At 47.7% G+C, this 19,439-nt stretch overlaps 1 protein-coding gene across 1 annotated transcript; it reads right to left on the bottom strand.

Annotated features, from left to right (window-relative positions):
- Window positions 1–733: 733 nt before the first annotated feature.
- On the bottom strand, window positions 734–9,908 carry LOC311243036 (uncharacterized protein). Its single transcript, XM_084332107.1, has 7 exons — window positions 9,770–9,908; window positions 8,704–9,170; window positions 7,616–8,196; window positions 7,148–7,441; window positions 6,217–6,481; window positions 4,086–6,060; window positions 734–3,890 (listed from the first exon to the last, which is right to left on the bottom strand). Exons 2-7 carry the CDS (start codon window positions 9,100–9,102, stop codon window positions 775–777), a joined length of 6,630 nt encoding a protein of 2,209 aa, XP_084188233.1. The 5' UTR covers window positions 9,103–9,170; window positions 9,770–9,908; the 3' UTR covers window positions 734–774.
- Between the last annotated feature and the right edge of the window lie 9,531 nt (window positions 9,909–19,439).

Genomic DNA, 19,439 nt, shown 5'->3' with positions numbered 1-19,439 from the left:
AATAATGTTATGGAGGGTCAATAATAATAATATGGAAGGTCAACAATAATATCATGGAGGGTCAATAATAATGTTATGGAGGGTCAATAATAATGTTATGGAGGGTCAACAGTAATGTTATGAGGGTCACAGTGTCACAGTATTGTGACACATTGTATATACATTCAGGATACTGAATGTATGTGTTTGATGCATGATGAAATGGAAAGAAAAACTATAGTCCAGACACATCATGACATATTTTATTGGCATTTTTGTTGCAGACTAAATATTAGAGAACATAAATAAATAAACACAAGGTTCTTCTTGAGACATTATTTTCAAGTTTGTAGGAGATATGTTTTGAAATACACACAATAATCAATTAATAAATGTTATGATTTATATTTGTGTATTATAAGTGAGAATGTAACTCACTATGTATCCAGACATATTTTAGATCCACCTTTGTGGGGCTTTAGGCAAAGACAACTGCAAGAACACTTGATAGAAAAGGGACTTTCTTATTCTTTTGTGTTTTCAATACCATGAACCTTCATTAACCATAGAATAACATCCATATTTCTTCTTCTACCAAAACAGCACATTACAATATGAGCAGCAGGAAAACAACAACAACAACAACAACAACAACAACAACAACAACACCTAAAGAATGGTTGTCCTGGTTGCTATGGAAAATATCAACATTACAGGCTATCAATAGACAACCTTATTATATACTGTGTATTTATAACCCACCAGGCTCCAGGAAGACAGCCTCTAACATCTATTTCAGGACCTTTTCCCCGCCGCGTTCGGCAGGCTGGGGGGATGTTTGTGGTAGCAGTCTGGTGGGGTGGGGTTAGGGCTAGCGTTCATCCCCGTGGGGACATAATACATACTCTCCAGGTAGCTCTGGTCCAGCGGCTTGGGCTTGGGACCCTGACTCCCGTAGCCTACCCCAGGCCCGTTCTGGTGCATTGTCCCTGGGGCAGGGGCCTCGGGATGGTGGGGCTGGGATGGAGGAGGCGGGGCGGCGTAGGGAAGATACTGTGGAGGAGGTGCGTACATGTTGGGGTTGTGAAGGGGAGGGTAGGGAGCAGCAGAGGGAGGGTAGGGCGCGGCAGAGGGAGGGTAGGGCGCGGCAGAGGGAGGATAGAGGCCCGAGTGAGACATTGCCTGCTGGGGGATGAGCACCTCCACATACTGGCCTGTCTCCGGGTCAAACAGCATCTTACGCAGTGGCTGCATGGGCACCTCTATATAGAAGTACTTCCCTGTCTCCGGGTCCAGGAGAACCCGGCGAGGCGTCTGCCCATAGCTGTTTTCTGAGTACATACTGGAGCTGTCACCCCCGTAGTCAGAGCCATACGATGGCCCTAGGCCCTGAGAGCCACACAGATACTGGGGATCCATAGGAGGAAGGTTCGGGGAGTGGCTATGTCCGTGGTCGCCGTAAGGTCCCACTCCCGGCGGCTGCTGCTGCGGAGAGCGGTGGACAGAAGGACGCCGGCCGTCCATATGCTGGGGCGGCTGTAGAGGACGCTCACTGGGGCAGGGCTGCATGACAGGAGGGTGGGGAGCGCAGGCGGGGGGCTGGTGGAGGGGCTGGTACATGGCTGGTGGCTGACCAGGAGAATTGGGCTGGTAGCTCATAGGTTGAGGGTCGGGTCTGCACTGGTGTGTGCGAATAGGGGGCTGGGACATGGGATACGGCAACACCTGGCCTGGGGAGTGTGAGGGGGCAGGGGGAGTGGGGTTATGGGGGCTGTGGTGCTGGTGATGAGGAGGGGTTATGCTGGAGTGTGAGGGGCAGCCAGAGGTGCAGGAACACGGAGGGGGGCGGGAGGAGGAGGGGTGGTAGCGATTCAGCTTCCTGGGGGTTAAATCTGACAACATTAGGGGGCTGAAGCTCTCCCTCTCATCGTAGCTGGGGGGGTCATCTGAAGCATAGAAGCGCAGGTCGTCGGCTCTCTGGGAGCGCTCGTTGGACAGGGTTCTGTGGTAGGGCTGTCGGTTGTGTATGTACCCCGGAGCTTGTGTGGTGGAAACAATGCCAGGCTGTTTTGTATAGCCGGAGGTGACTGGCATAACTTGCTCCTGAGGGTATGTTGTCCTGGGATACTGTGTATGATGGCTAGGTAGATCCGCAGCAGCTGGCTGGGATGATTGGTTGGCTACAGCTGAGGCAGGGCCAGAGACAATGGGGGATCCAGGGGCTTGGGTTGCTACCAGAGCAGGATTTGGGCCCAGGGCTGAGGTTTGACCGGGGGCTGTAGCTGCTGCATCCAATGTCGTTGGTCTCTGTGTATAGCTGGTGCTCTGATGTGACACACCACCAGGCTGCTTCAGCTGAGTTCTGTTATTAGATCCATCCGTCTCTGACGATGCTGCTGGCGATTGGTTCGAGAGACTCGAGACAGCAGTTGCGCTTTTGCTTGGTGGCGCTTTGTAGCTTGAGACTGTAGATACAGCTAGTTTCCGTGTGTAGTTGGATGTCGATGAGGTCTCATTGGAGAGCTTTCTATAGATCGTTGGTGAGGAGACTATGATTGTTTGAGACCTATCCTCAAAATGCGGTTTCACACTTGATGTTACCTCCGGTGGTTTCTGTGTATCATTTGTCACTGACCCTAGGTCTGCTGGTTTGAATTTGTAGTTTGGTTTAGGTGGTACAACTGGCTTTTGAGAGTTATTGGCTATAGATTTGACTTCTATAGCTTGAGGCCTATTTTTTGGTAAGTTGTTTACAGGTGTCTCCTGTTTCTGTGTCTCCTTAGACGTTGACCTCATCTCGATTGGCTGAGTTCTGAATCTTCTTAATGCTGGGGATTTTGGAGGGAAAGTTGGGTCCTGTCTTTTCACTGCTTCAAAATCTCCCGGTTCCTTCTGTTTGAGTTGAGGTTGTGTTTGTTGCTGTGTATTCCTTAGCGGAGAAACAGTATTTTGCCTTGTATCCTTTACTGGAGGTTTAGCACTAACCCTCTCTTCTTCTCTGTTCTTTGTAGGGTTCTCTGGGTTGTCAGAGACCGCTGTGGGGCCAGACTTCACAGCTGGCTGAACAATAGAAGAAGAAGCAGCAGCAGATACGTTCCGTGAGGATGAGAAGGAGGAGGTTCTCTCCCTCCGTGATTCAGTCAGACCTCCGTCTGAGGCGACACAGGTCTGGAGGGGGATTTCCAGCCGGTTCACATGCTTACGAGGGACCCCTTTGCCTCTTGCCTCGCTCTGGCCCTCGCCCACTACAGCTCCAATGTCGGCATGGTAACCCTTCTCCTTCACGAACAAGGAGACAGAGTGGCTGCTAGTGTTAGAAGTAGGCCCGGGAGAAGGCGATGTTGACGGAGCCTGGGCTGGTGAGGGAGACTCTTTGTGGGCTGAGGACGCAGATGTTTTGGCTTTGCTGGATCCGTCCTTTATTGCCACTACGGCAGTGGACACCTCTCTGTCCTTCGGGAGGCTTCCCAGCTTGGGGGGTTTATTGTCTCTTCGGATCACCTCAGGTTTCTCCTCACTGTCTGGCACCATTTTCATCCCTGTGTTTAGTGTTTCTGTCTCCGTGTCAGTGTCAGGTTGACATGGCTTTGCTGTATGCGCTTCCACTGTTGTGTAACTCTGCAAGTTTATGTGAGAGGAATTATCAGGCTCTTTGTCCGACTCAGTGGACAGCTGCGAGGGAGACGCTTGAATTTTATCCATTAGTGCCTCTGGCTCTGTCTTGCTGGGTGTCATTTTGCATTTGCTTTCCTTCCAGCTAACAGCCTTGCATTGTATCTGCATAGGCTGGGGGCGAGATGGAGGCAGTCCCTTCCTCTGCAGAGATGGAGAGAACGTTTGGAGCTTCGACTCTTTCATCTCCCCCTTCCGTTCCTGCTTCACCTGCTCGCTGAGCTCCTCTATCCTTTCTTCTGCCAGCCCTTCCCACCTTTCCTCCCTCTTAACTTCTCTCCTTTCCTCTCTCCTTTCCTCTCTCGTTTCCTCCCTCCTTTCCTCTCTCCTTTCCTCTCTATTTTCCTCCCTCCTTTCCTCCCTCCTTTCCTCTTTTGTTTTCTCCCTCCCCTCCTCCTGTTTCTCCTCCGTTTTATTTTCCGTCTTCTCTTCACTCTCAAGCGATGACATCACGGCGCTGGTTGCCTTGAATGACAGGTTATATGTATTTTTGACCAGCCTCCTAACATCTCTCACTTTATGGATGGGGACTTTGGCTTTGTTATTCCCACTGCCTTCCTCCTCCTCTGTCCTCACGCCCACTCTGGCCTCTGAGAGCTCTTCTTCTTTTTCTCTGAGAGAGAGGTCCAGTGAAGCGGCGTCCTGCTGTAGCTCAGTTTTGTTTTCCATCTCAGGCGTGAGGGAGACACTGAGGGAGGTTTTCTTCTTTTCTCCGGGAGAAGAAGGGCTGGCTTTGAGAGTAATCTCTGGCGTTTTGGACATGTACATGCTTCTCTCACTGTCGTGAGAGAGTTGTTTACGGTCCTCCATGTCGAGGAGCTCACATTCCCGCTCTCTGTTTGTCATTCGGTCTTGCATGCCTCTGGCTCCGGTAGCAGCAGCAGCAACATGCCCTGTGTTCCAGGCAGTGGCATTTGCTGAGTCACCAGCCTCTCTTTCCTTCCAGAGCCTGCTGTCATCTGCCCGATTATTTCTCTCTGGAGTGGACTTTTTACGGTCAAACGACACCATCAATTCTGACCTCATTTCGGGCTCTTCTGAGATTGGCCTCCTGATTTGAGGATCAGTCCTCTCAATGTCAGTCTGTGGGGAGGTCAAGCTGGTGTTGTTGGTATTTGGACTTGGAGCGCTGGTGGATTTCACTCCAAAGTTGTTTTGTTGTTTGGCTTTACCCCTTGGGCTCGGATCTCCTCTCACAGCCAGGTCCTCAAGTGAAGCACTCTGGTCTGAGTGAAGACTCGGACTCAGATTGTGGATGTCTTTAAGTGGTGTCACAACACTGTCAGGGGGTGGGGTTTTGTTCTCAGAAGACAAGTCCACCTCCTCCCTCTCCTGTCGGTCAGTTTGTTTGTCAACACTTTGCATCTTCTTGGACAGCACACTCTTGATGAGGCAGGTGGCCATCTTGGTCTTAGTACATCCAGTCTCATCCAGAGAGGCAGACTTCTGGAGTTTGGATTTTCTCTCATTATTTTCTATGGGCTCAGGGCTGGGCTCAAGGTGATCTTGCATGGTAGCTGGGGTACTGTGTTGTCTCACCAAGGTCTCTTTGGAGCGTCTTTGCAAAGAGGGACTGTCCACCATAGTAGGAACTACAGGGCTACTATTCTCACTGCTCTCATCCTGCTTGGTTTCAGCAGTGTCCCTTCTCTTTAGCTGAATCTGTCTCTTTGGGACTCCTCTCTTCACCTTCCTGGGTTCTTCTCTCTCCACAGCCACATCCACACATTCAAAGCTGCCCATCTCATAGCGTTTTGATGGGTCCAGGCCATCTGAGTAGTACGTGGGGGGCTGATGGAAGGGGAAGTCGTCATTGTCCAGCTGTGGAGCAGACCCTCTGAGGTCAGCATAGGACATCCAGGCAGCGTTGGGCCCGGCTGGGCTCTCCTGTGTGGAGGGCTGGGAGATGTTGGTGGATGAGTGGTGGCTGGAGTTGTACATGTCGAGGTAATCTACCTCTGGGCTGGACAGGCTGCGGAAACCCAGGTCTGAAAACCACTTCACCTCATCGTCTGCATCATCCAGCTCACTTCCCATGCTGGAGCTGGAGCTCTGGCGTGGCCGGTTTGCAGCCACGCGTCCGGGAGCGGTGCTTCTGTTCTGGGGTACAGTGTGCTGAAACCTCCTGGTGGGTCCACCTCCCCTGGAGTCCTGCTGGGAAGCTTGGGCTCTAAGCAGACTCTGTTGTTGCTGTATCTGTCTGGTGGAAAGCAGTGTCTCCGAATAGGAGCTTGCTGTTGGCATGCTCTGTCGAGTCTCTCTGCTTGTGGGAGCTGTGGTGCGACTCACAGGCCCTTTTCTATTCCTGGCAGTGAATGACAGCTCAACCTGTTGCCCTCTGTTACTGGCCTCCCCCTGCCTCCCCTCCCCCTTTTCTACCGCCCGCTCCTCCCTCTTCCTCTCTCTCTCCATCTCCCTCTCTCTCTCCATCTCCCTCTCCCTTAGCCTGTCCCTCTCTTTCTCCCTCTCCCTCTCTCTCTTTCTTTCCTGCTCTCTCTCCATATCCATTTGCCAGCGTGCCTGGATATTACTGTCAGCAACATCAGTGCTTCCCCTGGTTGTGACATGTTTCTTTATATCACTAGCTGGCGGGCAGGCATCAGTCTGAGGGGGGCTGTGTCTCCTGTTCTGCCACTGTCTGTAAGGCTTCTCGGGGGCAATGATGTGTACAGGGGTGAACCTGGTGAGTGGAGGAGAAGGTGTTCGTCTATTCACATGATGGGCCATGGCCTGCGTGGGCCTCTCTCTGGTTCCCCTGCTGACCTTGGGTGACGGTTCTCTCCCTGAGCACTCAGGTGTGTGAGTAGATTTCAAAGAGGCGCTGCTCTCTCTGTGGTCAGGGGTAAGGGAGTGTGTTGGGTACTTAGGGTGTGGGTCTTCCACTCTCTGTACAGGCAGGATAGCTGCGGTCTTGTGGGCAGGTGATTTATTTGGGCTCCTGCCCTTGAGAGAGAATGGTGGATTCGGTGAAGGAGTCTGGAGATCACAAGGAGAATAGTGATTTGGGACCTCTTTCTCTTGTTTCTCCTCAGAGAGGGATGCTAGACTTGGGCTACACTGATGGTTAATTTCCTTTTGAGTTATTACTCTGTCAATATTGTTTTTTTCTAGCGAACGGTCTAACCCCTTTTCTTCAGCTGGGAAAGTCAAGGTTCTTGGCTCAGGTGAACAAACTGGACTTTTAACCACTGGTGAGTTGTTCCTGAGGTCAATCGCAGGTGACTTGGCTGCAGTGTTGAACTGAAATGAGGCTGACACTCTGTCTTCTATTGAATGGGTGCGGTATTGTCTTTGTGTAATATCTGAGGGAATTGCTTCTACCTCAGGTGTGTTTCTGAGTTGAGGGGAGGGGTGCGTATTCTGAACCACAGGTGAAGGTGCAACTGGAGAGCACGGATTACACCTAGGTTCAGGTGAGGAGGCAACCAGTGAAAAATCGCTACTTCTGGGTTTAGGTGAGGGAGTTTTATACCTCTCAGATGAAGGGGTTTGATACCTCTGCTCAGGCGAGGGAGGTGAATGGTTCACCCCAGGTGAAGGAGCTTGACACCTGGGTTGAGCCGACTGAATCGCCTCACTGTTCTCAGTGCGCGTGAAGCCTGTTGTATGAGGTGATCCTCTTGGAGTGTTTGTGGACTCTGCTGCGCTGCTCCGTATGCTGTCTCTGCTGGGGCTCCTCAATTCAGGAGAGAGGTGTGTCTTACTGGGCTCAGGGGCGGAAAGGCCAGAAAGCTCAGGAAACACAGTAGTGTTCCTGTCCTCAGGTTCAACAACGGGGTAAGGACTCGGACTGGCGGAGTTAAGGTGTAAATCCAGAGAGTTAAATGCTAAATTCCCTTCAGGAGAAGGTTCTCTCCTTCTGGCCTCTGGTGAGGATGCAGTTATCGTGATTTCCGGTGAGGCTGCGGTATGCCTGGGTTCTACTGGAGAGTAGTTGCACCTAACTTCAGGTGATGGGGCTGACCTGTGACTTACTGCTGGTGAGGAGACCCAAGGCCTGATCTCAGTGGGGACGGGGCTGTACGTAAGAACAGGTGAGTACGCTGGTGAGGGGGTTCTCGTCCACGTCTTAGTTGGGGTGGCGGAGTTGAGCGAGCCACGTGAGGGAGGTGAGACACGATCCTGGCTTAGTTCCGGCGTGGGGGGTAGAGAGGTGACAGGTGGGGGAGGTGTGTATTTGGGCACAGGAGTGGACCCAGCGCTGCAAGGTTCCGCGGATGATCCGCTGGCTTGGTTCTCTGGCGTCGGTGTGGCGTCTCTCCCCAGAGGCGTGGGCTGAGGGATCAGCTCAGGGGTGCAGGGAGGCTCCTCTATGTCAGGTGTGGAGCCTCTACTGAAGAGGTCGGGTAGGGAGACCCTCCCTCCGAGCTCTGGGAAGGGAGAGGAGGCTTGAGTATCAGGGGAGTAGGACCTATTCCTCAGCTCAGGAGAGACAGACCCTTCTCTTGACTGAGAGGAGATTGGCGTGGTGCTTACTGAAGGCGAACGGGAGGAAACGATGAACCCGGGATTGATGGTTGATGATGTCAAATCTGGCGAATAACACTTGGTTAGGGGTTCAGGTGAAGGGGTGCTCTCGTGAGTATGAGAGGCGTTCCTTGGCTCAGGTGAGAGCTGTGTTCCTCTGGATTCGGGTAAAGAATGTGTGTTTATTAATTCAGAAGAGGATGAGTTGGCTCTGCTTTTGGGCTCAGGGGAGGGAGCCGGCGTTGAAGATGAATGTGACACGTAGCTATGTCTGTCTCCAGATCTGGGAGAGATGCTCTCCAATTCAGCTGATGAGGGATTGGGTGACGGGAGAGAACTTGTAGTATCAGCAGAGGATGAGGATAAGGATGATATTCTTCCCTCTGAACTGGGAGTATGGGAGCTGGCGTATGCAGGAGATGGGGTTCTATTACTACAAGCAGGCGTGAGGGCCTCAAGCGATGAACCGCCTGTACTTAGCCGAGATAGTGGTGGATTATTCAGTGGTTCTACTCTTGGGCTGATGTCCCTAGATGTCCCTGGATGGCTGGAGCTCAACCCCTGGCTCTCTGTCTGTCTCCTTACAGAATTATCTATCTGCAACGTGGGGCTTTGGAGCTTCTCACTAGAATCCTCGAATGTCTCCTCTCCTTCACTGGAGCCCGGGGCAGTGTGGTAGGAGCCCGACGAGTCGTTCAAGTCATCTACCAGGGGAGACACAACAACCCTCCCGTCCACCTCCCTGTGGTGATGGACGACGGACCCTGAAGCGGGGCTGCTGGACAGGGAGGGAGACTCACAGTCGTCCCCAAAGATGTCACACAGGCAGGTAGTCTCTGAGATGGCGTTACGGTGGCTGGGAATATTGGTGATGTCAAAGATCTCCACGCGGTTGGGGGTCCCGTCTCTGTGGCGCAGGGAGAAGGTGCGGGGCGCGCTGCGCAGGAAGGAGTAGCTATCCCCCTGGAGAGTCCAGCTGTCCATCGCTATCGGCCACACGCTCCAGAGTCTCACGGCAGCCAGTCCAGTCTGCTCTGGGCTCCTCACCTGGACTGGGAAAAGGAAAAGAGGTCACTTGGATGGTGTGTAGTTCATCTTGTGAAGATCCAAATAAACATGTTCAACTCATTCAAAGCAAATATGTATGTTTTATATTTTCTATAATTATTATTAGTAATAATAGAGTAATAATATAGTTGTTGTTATGTTGCTGTTCAATCTCTTATTCTGTCTGCTTGGAATGCATAGACCTACTTTGCTTTCTCAAGCATTCTGAGAATTCCATACACTAAGTTAAAAAGGAATATGAAAAAGGAATAGAAGAACATAAAACTGTCACTCAAAACGCAAGGTTATTTAGGGTTTGGTGCCGTTTGTTCCAAAAAGGAGCGGCATCCATGTGAGATTGAAATAGATTACTTGAATAAATGAAATATTCTTTGCATGAAAGCATTTAGGAACTTGTTTAGCTGCATGTCAGAAGTTCAACTTGTCAATCTAAAACATTTGTTTAAAAGCAGGGTTGATTCCTTATTATTTTAAGTGCTAATTCCAACATCAATTAACTTTGATATTACATTGATTAAGATATTATATTTCTCAAATGTATAGCAAGACAGTTAGATGTAGTTTATCCATATGAAGTACATACCCTTTATCTACCTCCGTCACGTTGCCTTGCAAGAGGGAGAGCATGTGCCCGGGGTGTCAAGGAGCAGAGAGAACGCCAGGCAGACTCCTACTGTACCTCTGCCTGAAGACGGGGATCTCCCGGGGGGATTGGGTTCCTCCGTGTCGCAATAACTCCCCTTCACCCAATCCACTGCCCTCTCCAATCCAGGGTGCCGTCCAATTTGGAGGAAGCGCGACACATAACCCCCCTGATCCACGAGCCAGCACTGACCACCAGCACTGACCCGCTCAGTAAAGCTCTGGCCTGGCAGAGCCCCACACTGCTGACACACCCTCAAAGACTCATAGCTCTAACGTGTATAGGAGACTTCTAGAGGGAAAGCATACGAGGACATCTCACTCGCAACAGAGACACAAAGACTTCCTCTCAATCTCTCTCTCTCTCTCGCTTTCAGCCCCTCCCCTCTAAACTGGTGCCAGGAAAGGGGCTTACTGAGTTTTAACCAGGATATTTTTTTTTCTTTCCTGTCTAGGCTGAGGTTTGGTTTGGCAGTGGCTGGGCAGGGGTGTGGGGTTATAGTTAGCAGCAGGTGCTGAAGCCTTCAGGGTGGATGCATACTTCTGGAATCTGACACTCAGTCACAGGGTGCCGATATATATAGACCCACACTACCAGGGGGGCAGATAGCCACCGGTTTAACTGTCTGCTCGGACACAAGGGAGAGGGAAGAAAGGGGCAAGTGGGGCATCAGACAGCCCACACTTTGCCCTCCTGACTGATCACGTGAGATTGTACTTTAAAGGGGAACTACGCCCCAATTTCAGAATCCATACCATGTTATTCCTCTGGTCTCAGACAGCATATTAGTGAAAATGAGCTATTTTCTCCAGAATCTGAAAACGTCTTGACTTCCGTCCCTTCCTGACAAAAGAAGCCACTCAACTCCTTGTCCAATCAATAGTCATGTCTCGCCTCGACTACTGCAATGCACTGCTCGCTGGTCTAGCGATCACCACCACCAAACATCTTCAACGCATCCAGAACGCAGCCGCCCGTCTGATCTCCAACCTACTAAAGTAAACCCATGTTACCCAACTTCTTAGGGACCTGCACTGGCTCCCCATCACCGCACAAATCCGCTTCAAGGTCCTCGACCTGGCATATTGTGCAGCGAAGGGAATGGCTCCCGCCTACCTCCGGTCAATGGTCTCTAACTACACACCCTCAAGACCCCTCCGCTCTACATCCTCTGGCCGCCTCAGACCCACTCCTATCTGAGCTCCGGGAGGGTCATCAAAGAGAAGCCGCCTATTCTCGGTCCTCGCTCCACAATGGTGGAACGAATTTCCCACCAGTTAGGACAGCTGAAACCTGACTAATCTTTCGCCATCGAATGAAAACACAATTCTTCAATCAATATCTGAAATGAAAGAAATGTATTAAAAAAAACTTCTTATTGTTGTACAGTATACTATCATGCACTCTTCCTACTATACTAATATGTCTTTACTACTATGCACTCAACACTGCAGCACCCAAGTTTCAGCACTGTTTGATAACATTGTTACTCAGCTGTAAGAGTTGTACCCTTCCTGCTGACTTTTCGTACAGAACTTGGATAAAAGCGTCAGCTAAATGACAACATGTAAATGTAAACAAACATTCTGTAGATCCCCAAAATCAGTCTCCCATTCATTGTCTATGGAACAGCTCCAGACTTTATACGTGATGCCATTACAAGTTTGATTCTTACTTCTCTGGTGTTTCTGGCTTTGAGAAAGAGTAGCTAATGTTCATATTGACTGAACTGTTTTAGGCCATGGAAATAAGATATTAGACATTTTTATTTGAGTGGTGTTCCCATTTGAGCCGTGGGTTGTATGTACTGTACTGTATATGCGTGTGTGTGTGTGTGTGTGTGTGTGTGTGTGTGTGTGTGTGTGTGTGTGTGTGTGTGTGTGTGTGTGTGTGTGTGTGTGTGTGTGTGTGTGTGTGTGTGTGTGTGTGTGTGTGTGTGTGTGTGTGTGTGTGTGTGTGTGTGTGTGTGTGTGTGTGTGTGTGTTGCTGGCTGGCTGGCTATGGGACACCAGGTCAAAGGTCGAAGCTGTAGACCACCCAACCTTGACAGGTCACATGCAGAATTCTTGCGAGCTGCATGTTTGCTTCAAACACTTACATAATGTTAATACAACACACCAACATATGCACACACATTTTAATGTTTCTTTTGCTGTGTGCAACACTTTAGACCCCACCCCAAGTTATGTCACCTGTTGATGTGATCCAAAGTCTTGCCTTGATCTCTTCCATTTTGGTTTACATTAAATACACTGTTAATGCTGCTAACTGAGAAACTGTAAAGAGCTAAATCTTTATTCATAGAGTCTGATTCTATTGAGTTCTATAGAGTAACAAAGGCAAGACTGGCTAAAGGAAAATGCCAACTTTATGGGAAATTCGCTTACCGTCTTCTCCAGAGTCAGACGAGAAGCTAGATACCGATTTCTTCTCTGTGCATTCAGTAGAAAGTTATCCTAGCTTAGCACAAATTAATGGAAGTTGATACAGACCAGCTGTATTGACACCTTTCCCAAAGTTTTAAGCTAGGCTAGTGGTCTGTATACGCTTCCATTGTTTTTTGCTAAGCTAAGCTAGCTTGCAGCCGGATAGCTTTCTACTGATCGAACAGAGAGGATTGGTATCTATCTTCTTGTCTGACTCTGGAGAAGACTGTAAGCATGATGTTGGCATGTTCCTTTAAGGCCCGGCTAGGATATATGCTGAATTGATATGTGGTCTTATCTGCATCTCCTTTTTGGTCTTCGTTATGGTTTTTGCTGTGGACTTTGTGGTCTTCTCTGTGGTCTTTGTTGTAGTCTTAGCTGTTGTCTTTGTTGTGGTCTTTGTTTTGGTCTTAGCTGTGGTCTTTATTGTGGTATTTGATGTGGTCTTTGTTATAGTCTTTGCTGTGGTCTTTGTGGTCTTCTCTGTGGTCTTCTCTGTGGTCTTTGTGGTCTTCTCTGTAGTCTTCTCGGCAGTCTTTGTTTTGGTCTTCTCTGTGGTCTTTGTTGTGGTCTTTCTCGTGGTCCTCTCTGTGGTCTTCTCTGTGGGTTTTGCTGTGGTCTTCTCTGGTCTTTGTTCATGGTCTTAGCTGTGGTCTTTATTATTGTCTTCTCTGTGGTTTTTGTTGTGGTCTTAGCTGTGATCTTTGTTGTGGTCTTTGCTGTTGTCTTTGTTATGGCCTTTGCTGTAGTCTCTGTGGTCTTCTCTGCAGTTTTGTCGTTGTCTTCTCTATGGTCATTGTTGTGGTATTCTCTGTGGTCTTTGTTGTGGTCTTGTTGTGGTCTTTGTTGTGGTCTTCTCTGTAGTCTTTGTTGTGGTTTTCTCTGTGGTCTTTGCTGTGGTCTTCTCTGTGGTCTTCTCTGTGGTTTTTGCTGTGGTCTTCTCTGGTCTTTGTTGTGGTCTTATCTGTGGCCTAACGTTACACAGCAGGTGGTGATAAACGGTACTCTATCCCCCCCCCCTCACAGTGAGCTGTGGTGTTCCACAAGGAAGCATACTAGGACCGCTACTGTTCCTAATTTATGCAAATGACATGTCGTCAGCTTGTGACTGCAACTTGTTCCTGTTTGCGGACGACTCAGCCCTGCTGGTGTCTGACAAGAACAAGTTGCAGGTTGAAAAAACCCTCAGCTCGGAACTAGGCAAAATCTGCATATGGCTCGCTGATAACAAACTATCATTACACATGGGCAAAACAGAATCCATTCTCTTCGGTTCAAATAACAAACTCAGCAAGACCGACGGCTTCTCAGTTACAGTGCGTGACAATATTGTCACAAGGAAAGATGAAATTACCTACCTGGGTTCCATCCTAGAGGCAAATCTTTCCTGTGACAAAATGGCATTCAATGTAATAAAAAAAGTAAACCAACGAACTAGATTCTTGTACCGGATCTCCTCTCTGGTAAACAAGAATACCCTGAAGACTCTGGCAGGAGCACTCATTCAAGGGTACTACGACTATGCTTGCACCTCATGGTACCAAAGCACCTCAAAGGCGCTAAAAACAAGATTACAAACATCACAAAACAAACTGGTCAGACTACTATTTGACTTTAGGAGCTGATCGTGGATTATAGGAGAGGACAGCAGGAGACACACACACCACTGATGATAAATGGGGCTACCGTGGACAGGGTGAGCAGCTTTAAGTACCTGGGGGTCCACATCTCAGAGGATCTGACATGGTCAACACACATAGACACAGTCGTAAAAAAGGCGAAGCAGCGCCTCTACCACCTGAGACAGTTAAGGAAGTTCAGAGTATCGGGGAAGATACTCCAGTCCTTCTACTCCGGAGCTGTAGAGAGCATCTTGACTGGAAACATCACTGCCTGGTATGGAAACAGCACGGCACAGGACAAGAAGGCCCTACAGAGAGTGGTGCGCTCAGCCGAGCGTACCATGGGTATTGCACTACCACCCCTGCAGGTTCTATACAACAAGAGGTGCAAATCCAGAGCCTGCAGAATAATGAAAGACCCCCACCACCCCAATAACAGCCTGTTCCAGCTGCTGAGGTCAGGCAGACGCCTGCGAACCCCAGCTACTAGGACAGAGAGGCTTAGGCTCAGCTTCTTCCCCCAGGCCATCAGAGCCTTGAACAATGAACACTGAGTGCCACAGAACACTGATCTATCCACACACAAGCACACATGAGCACACACACGACACGCACGCTGTGCACGCTCACACACTAGCAGCCACTTTAACACTTTAACATGAGCAGACACACACTCATGCCGCACACGCCCACACTTATGGCCAAAAAGGAAAGGTCACTTTAAATTAGTATAACAACAGTAACAGTGTATTGCACTACCAAAGCTACCTAGCATGTCCTATATGCCCTGTAAATAACTATGTACAGATACCGAGATGTCCCACCATGTTACCTGTTACCTGTTACCTAAAGCACAATGTTGTTTTTTATTGGATTCTATTACATGTTGTACCACTGTATTGCACATCGTTGCGGGCAAGACCACCCGCATTTCATTGTATACTTGTATGCCGTAACAAATAAAACTCTTGACTTGACTTGACTTGACTTGACTTACTCCTAGAACCCACCTCACCCCTGCCCACTTTGACTACCTAGGATGGCTTAGAGTAGACGACAGAGTACAGCAACTTGCAATGGGCCTGGTCTACAAGATACACTATACGACTAAGGTACCCATGTACATGTCAAATTACTTCCCAAAGGTCAGTGAATACCACGACCACAACACCAGAGGGAGCTCAACAAATCATGTTAAACCCAGATTCGGCTCAAACAAGGGACTAAACACGTTTCGCAATTATGCCACATCAATGTGGAACGCCCTACCCAAAGCTGTAAAGGAATGTGAATCCCTACCCATATTCAAAACCGCTCTTTAAAGTCGCATCTACGGGAGGCTGCAATTCGAAACTGGCCACCGTAAATATCCAAACCCCCCCACCCCCACCCCCTCCTAATAGACAGTCTCCTCCCCACCGTATATATTCTCTCCCCACCGTATGTATATTTCTCTCCCACCCACCCACCCCCCCCTAATGTACAGTCTCCTCCCCATCATATGTATATATTCTCTGTTAGGATCTATGGGTAACAGTACTGTATATTTGCATATCGTATATGTCACAAATGTAACAGTACTATATACCTGTATGTCATGTACTGTATGTCCCTACGCCATAAATGTCATGATGTCATGTATGTTGTGTATGTCATAAATGTCACTATGAATTGAAAATGGGGGACCCTGATGTAAACAAGACAAACGTCTTTCTCTGGTCTGCATCCCCTTAACAATTGTGTGTATTGAGACGTACTGTATTTACCACATTCTGCAATCTGTTAAATAAAGTTTTCATTCATTCATTCAGGCAATGCTGGAGTGTTGCAACGTTTCAATAGTCGGGAGTCACTCAATAACCAACATCGTATTGGGCCAAGCCTTCGGCCCAGACAAAAAAGAGCAATTGCACAATAAATACCAAATACAGTCTTTACAAACTCTGCTTGTTACAGATTACCGTAAGAAACAGCTGTGAGAAATATCTGCCACTCTAGAGGCAGCGACTGCAAAGACACTGTCACTTTTTGATTTCAGGATAGATAGATAGATAGATAGATAGATAGATAGATAGATAGATAGATAGATAGATAGATAGATAGATAGATAGATAGATAGATAGATAGATAGATAGATAGATAGATAGATAGATAGATAGATAGATAGATAGATAGATAGATAGATAGATAGATAGATAGATAGATAGATAGATAGATAGATAGATAGATAGATAGATAGATAGATAGATAGATAGATAGATAGATAGATAGATAGATATGTTTGGTAGCATGGTGGGGTGATGAGTGAGCCATCTGCCTCATGGTATTACCTAATAACTCTGGAGATTACCATTCATTCATAGTCGTTAAGTTATTTAGAACAGCCCAATGGAATCTCCTGGAGAGCAGGTCTCACTGAGAGAGAGTTGCGTAAGGCAATAACTGACAGTGTATTCTATCATTAATGTCAAGGGGTTGAATGATCTCTCATAACACAGGCAAAGGTGACAAGGTAATTAAGTTCAGTTATATAAGTTATACTTTGAGCCATCCTAATTGCTTAGGACCAGTGGGCAGGTTGTAATGCCAGTGCCTTGGTCAAGGGCGATGGCAGGAGTCTGTACCTATCAGTGTGTGTATTTTATGGTGTGGGAGGAAACCAGAGCACCCGCAGGAAACCCAAGCTAACGGGGAAAACAAGCAACCTGCTTTCTAACAGATCAAATACAGATGCTCAGATACTTTTGTTACATAGGTAGGTTAGTCATTATTATTGTTGTTATTTGTTACATTTATTGTAACATTCATACCATGTAAACATTGGGTTAGAATAGGTAAGCTATCATTCATTCATATTATTGTTTTTATTATTTAACTTATCTAAAAATAAAAATAAGCATATTTTGCGGGGGGGGGGGGGGGTGGGTGCATTTAGACGGTGAGCAGATTGTCAACACTAACATAATTGCATTCTGTTCTCACTTCATAATTAATCTTTTTAAAGTAGGCGGGACTAGCCGTTAGCAGCCCAGGGTCTGGATACAGGCAAGTTGATACTGGTTCATGATGATGATGATGGTGATGATGATGACGATGACACTATTCAAATGGCAGTGTCTAAATCTGAGTGGATTTATCATTTAACTACATATGCTATGGTAAATCTGGAAGGAAAGCAATCCCAAAGTAACTGAAAGTAATCAGATTACATTACTGATTATTATGTTATAAGTTATAACAATTAAAAACAATTATTCAAGGACTATGAGGATGGACAGACAAGCAACATATATGAGTCACGTGTCGTACCGGTATTCCGTACATACAATTACACTACCGAGTGATTATTACACATGGAAGCAGGTAATCAGCGAGTTGTAACTGAGTACATGTTGGAAGTAACCATCCCAATGCAGCCCCTGCTGAACTCAGCTCCCCTTTCAAAGATAATAGCACCATGCTCGTTAGTTCCAGCTGGATGTAGGCTACAGGCTCATAACAACCACAGCTCGACTTTCTCCTGAACCCTCGGAAGGCGCCAGGGAGAGAGCGGTTGCTATGGTTCAGTGAATTCCCCTGCAGTAAACTGCCCTACATTACTTTGTGACGTGTTAAAAATACACACACACGTCGTCACCAGGGAGATGTGGAGTAGAACTTGTTCACATAGTTTGAGTGTAAACCACTACTACGTGAGATGGGGGACTGTGTGTGTGTGTTTGTGTGTGTTTATGTATGTGTACTTATGCCTTGTTGTCTCCACTAGCCAGGGTCGTGCTGTGGCCTGACTGCCACACAGTGAGTGTCTCCATTGTGTTTAGAACCTGGCCAGACCTGGCTGGACCTTGGCTGAGACAGCCACCTTTCAAAACCTGGATAAAGCTGGCTGGGAACTGTTATTATAATCATCATGGTTTAGCTTGTGTACCACAGTTGGTGGTGGTGTGGATTTTGAAAGGTTGCCTAGCAACCATAGAGTTGACAAGAAACCCGATGGGGATGCCAACCAAACCATACCATACCATGCTAGACCATGGCTAGCCCCAGCCAGGCTGAACATAGCTAATGGAGACTCAAACCCAACCATAGCCTTCCATGCTAGACCATGGTTGTTGACATGTCTGTCCAACAGTAACACTTCTCTACAGTGTTGTTGACATGTCTCTCTAACAGCAACACTGACTGACTTCTCTACACAGTGTTGTTGACATGTCTCTCTAACAGTAACACTGACTGACTTCTCTACAGTGTTGTTGACATGTCTCTCTAACAGCAACACTGACTGACCTCTACACAGTGTTGTTGACATGTCTCTCTAACAGTAACACTGACTGACTTCTAGTCTACACAGTGTTGTTGACATGTCTCTCTAACAGTAACACTGACTGACTTCTAGTCTACACAGTGTTGTTGACATGTCTCTCTAACAGCAACACTGACTGACTTCTCTACACAGTGTTGTTGACATGTCTCTCTAACAGTAACACTGACTGACTTCTCTACAGTGTTGTTGACATGTCTCTCTAACAGCAACACTGACTGACCTCTACACAGTGTTGTTGACATGTCTCTCTAACAGTAACACTGACTGACTTCTAGTCTACACAGTGTTGTTGACATGTCTCTCTAACAGTAACACTGACTGACTTCTCTACACAGTGTTGTTGACATGTCTCTCCAACCGTAACACTGACTGACTTCTCTACACAGTGTTGTTGACATGTCTCTCCAACAGCAACACTGACTGACTTCTCTACAGTGTTGTTGACATGTCTCTCTAACAGTAACACTGACTGACTTCTCTACAGTGTTGTTGACATGTCTCTCTAACAGTAACACTGACTGACTTCTCTACAGTGTTGTTGACATGTCTCTCCAACAGCAACACTGACTGACTTCTCTACACAGTGTTGTTGACATGTCTCTCTAACAGTAACACTGACTGACTTCTCTACACAGTGTTGTTGACATGTCTCTCCAACAGCAACACTGACTGACTTCTCTACAGTGTTGTTGACATGTCTCTCTAACAGTAACACTGACTGACTTCTCTACACAGTGTTGTTGACATGTCTCTCCAACAGCAACACTGACTGACTTCTCTACAGTGTTGTTGACATGTCTCTCTAACAGTAACACTGACTAGGGGACCCCACTTTGAGAATCGTCTGGATCACAGAGCTGAGACTGTGGCTTTAAGCATGCCATTGGCTAACTATTTCAGTGGGAATCATCTTATCCGCTATCTGTGACACAATTTTGCAAGGGCAATGTCGCTGCTTAGTGCCGCGCAGGATGATTGTGATTGGTTTAAAGAAATACAAACTAAAATACAACGTTTTTCCCCCTATAATGGAATGATAGTAGGTTCAGCCAGACCTCTCTCCAGCACTGGCACAGCGCTAACATAGTGTAACGTAGTGTGGTGAGAGGTATAGTGACGCAAAACTATAATAAATGTAAAGTCAATTGATTGTAACATTGACCGCAGTGCACAACAAAGTGCTGTGTCCCCGATCTGAACTCTTTATCCTAGGGTTATGGTGGCACTCCTGGCTGGTG

Source organism: Notolepis coatsorum, assembly GCF_963971535.1.
Source record: "Notolepis coatsorum genome assembly, chromosome: 16".
In the NCBI taxonomy this organism is placed as follows: Eukaryota; Metazoa; Chordata; class Actinopteri; order Aulopiformes; family Paralepididae; genus Notolepis; species Notolepis coatsorum.
This window is presented reverse-complemented; position numbering and strand designations above follow the sequence as displayed.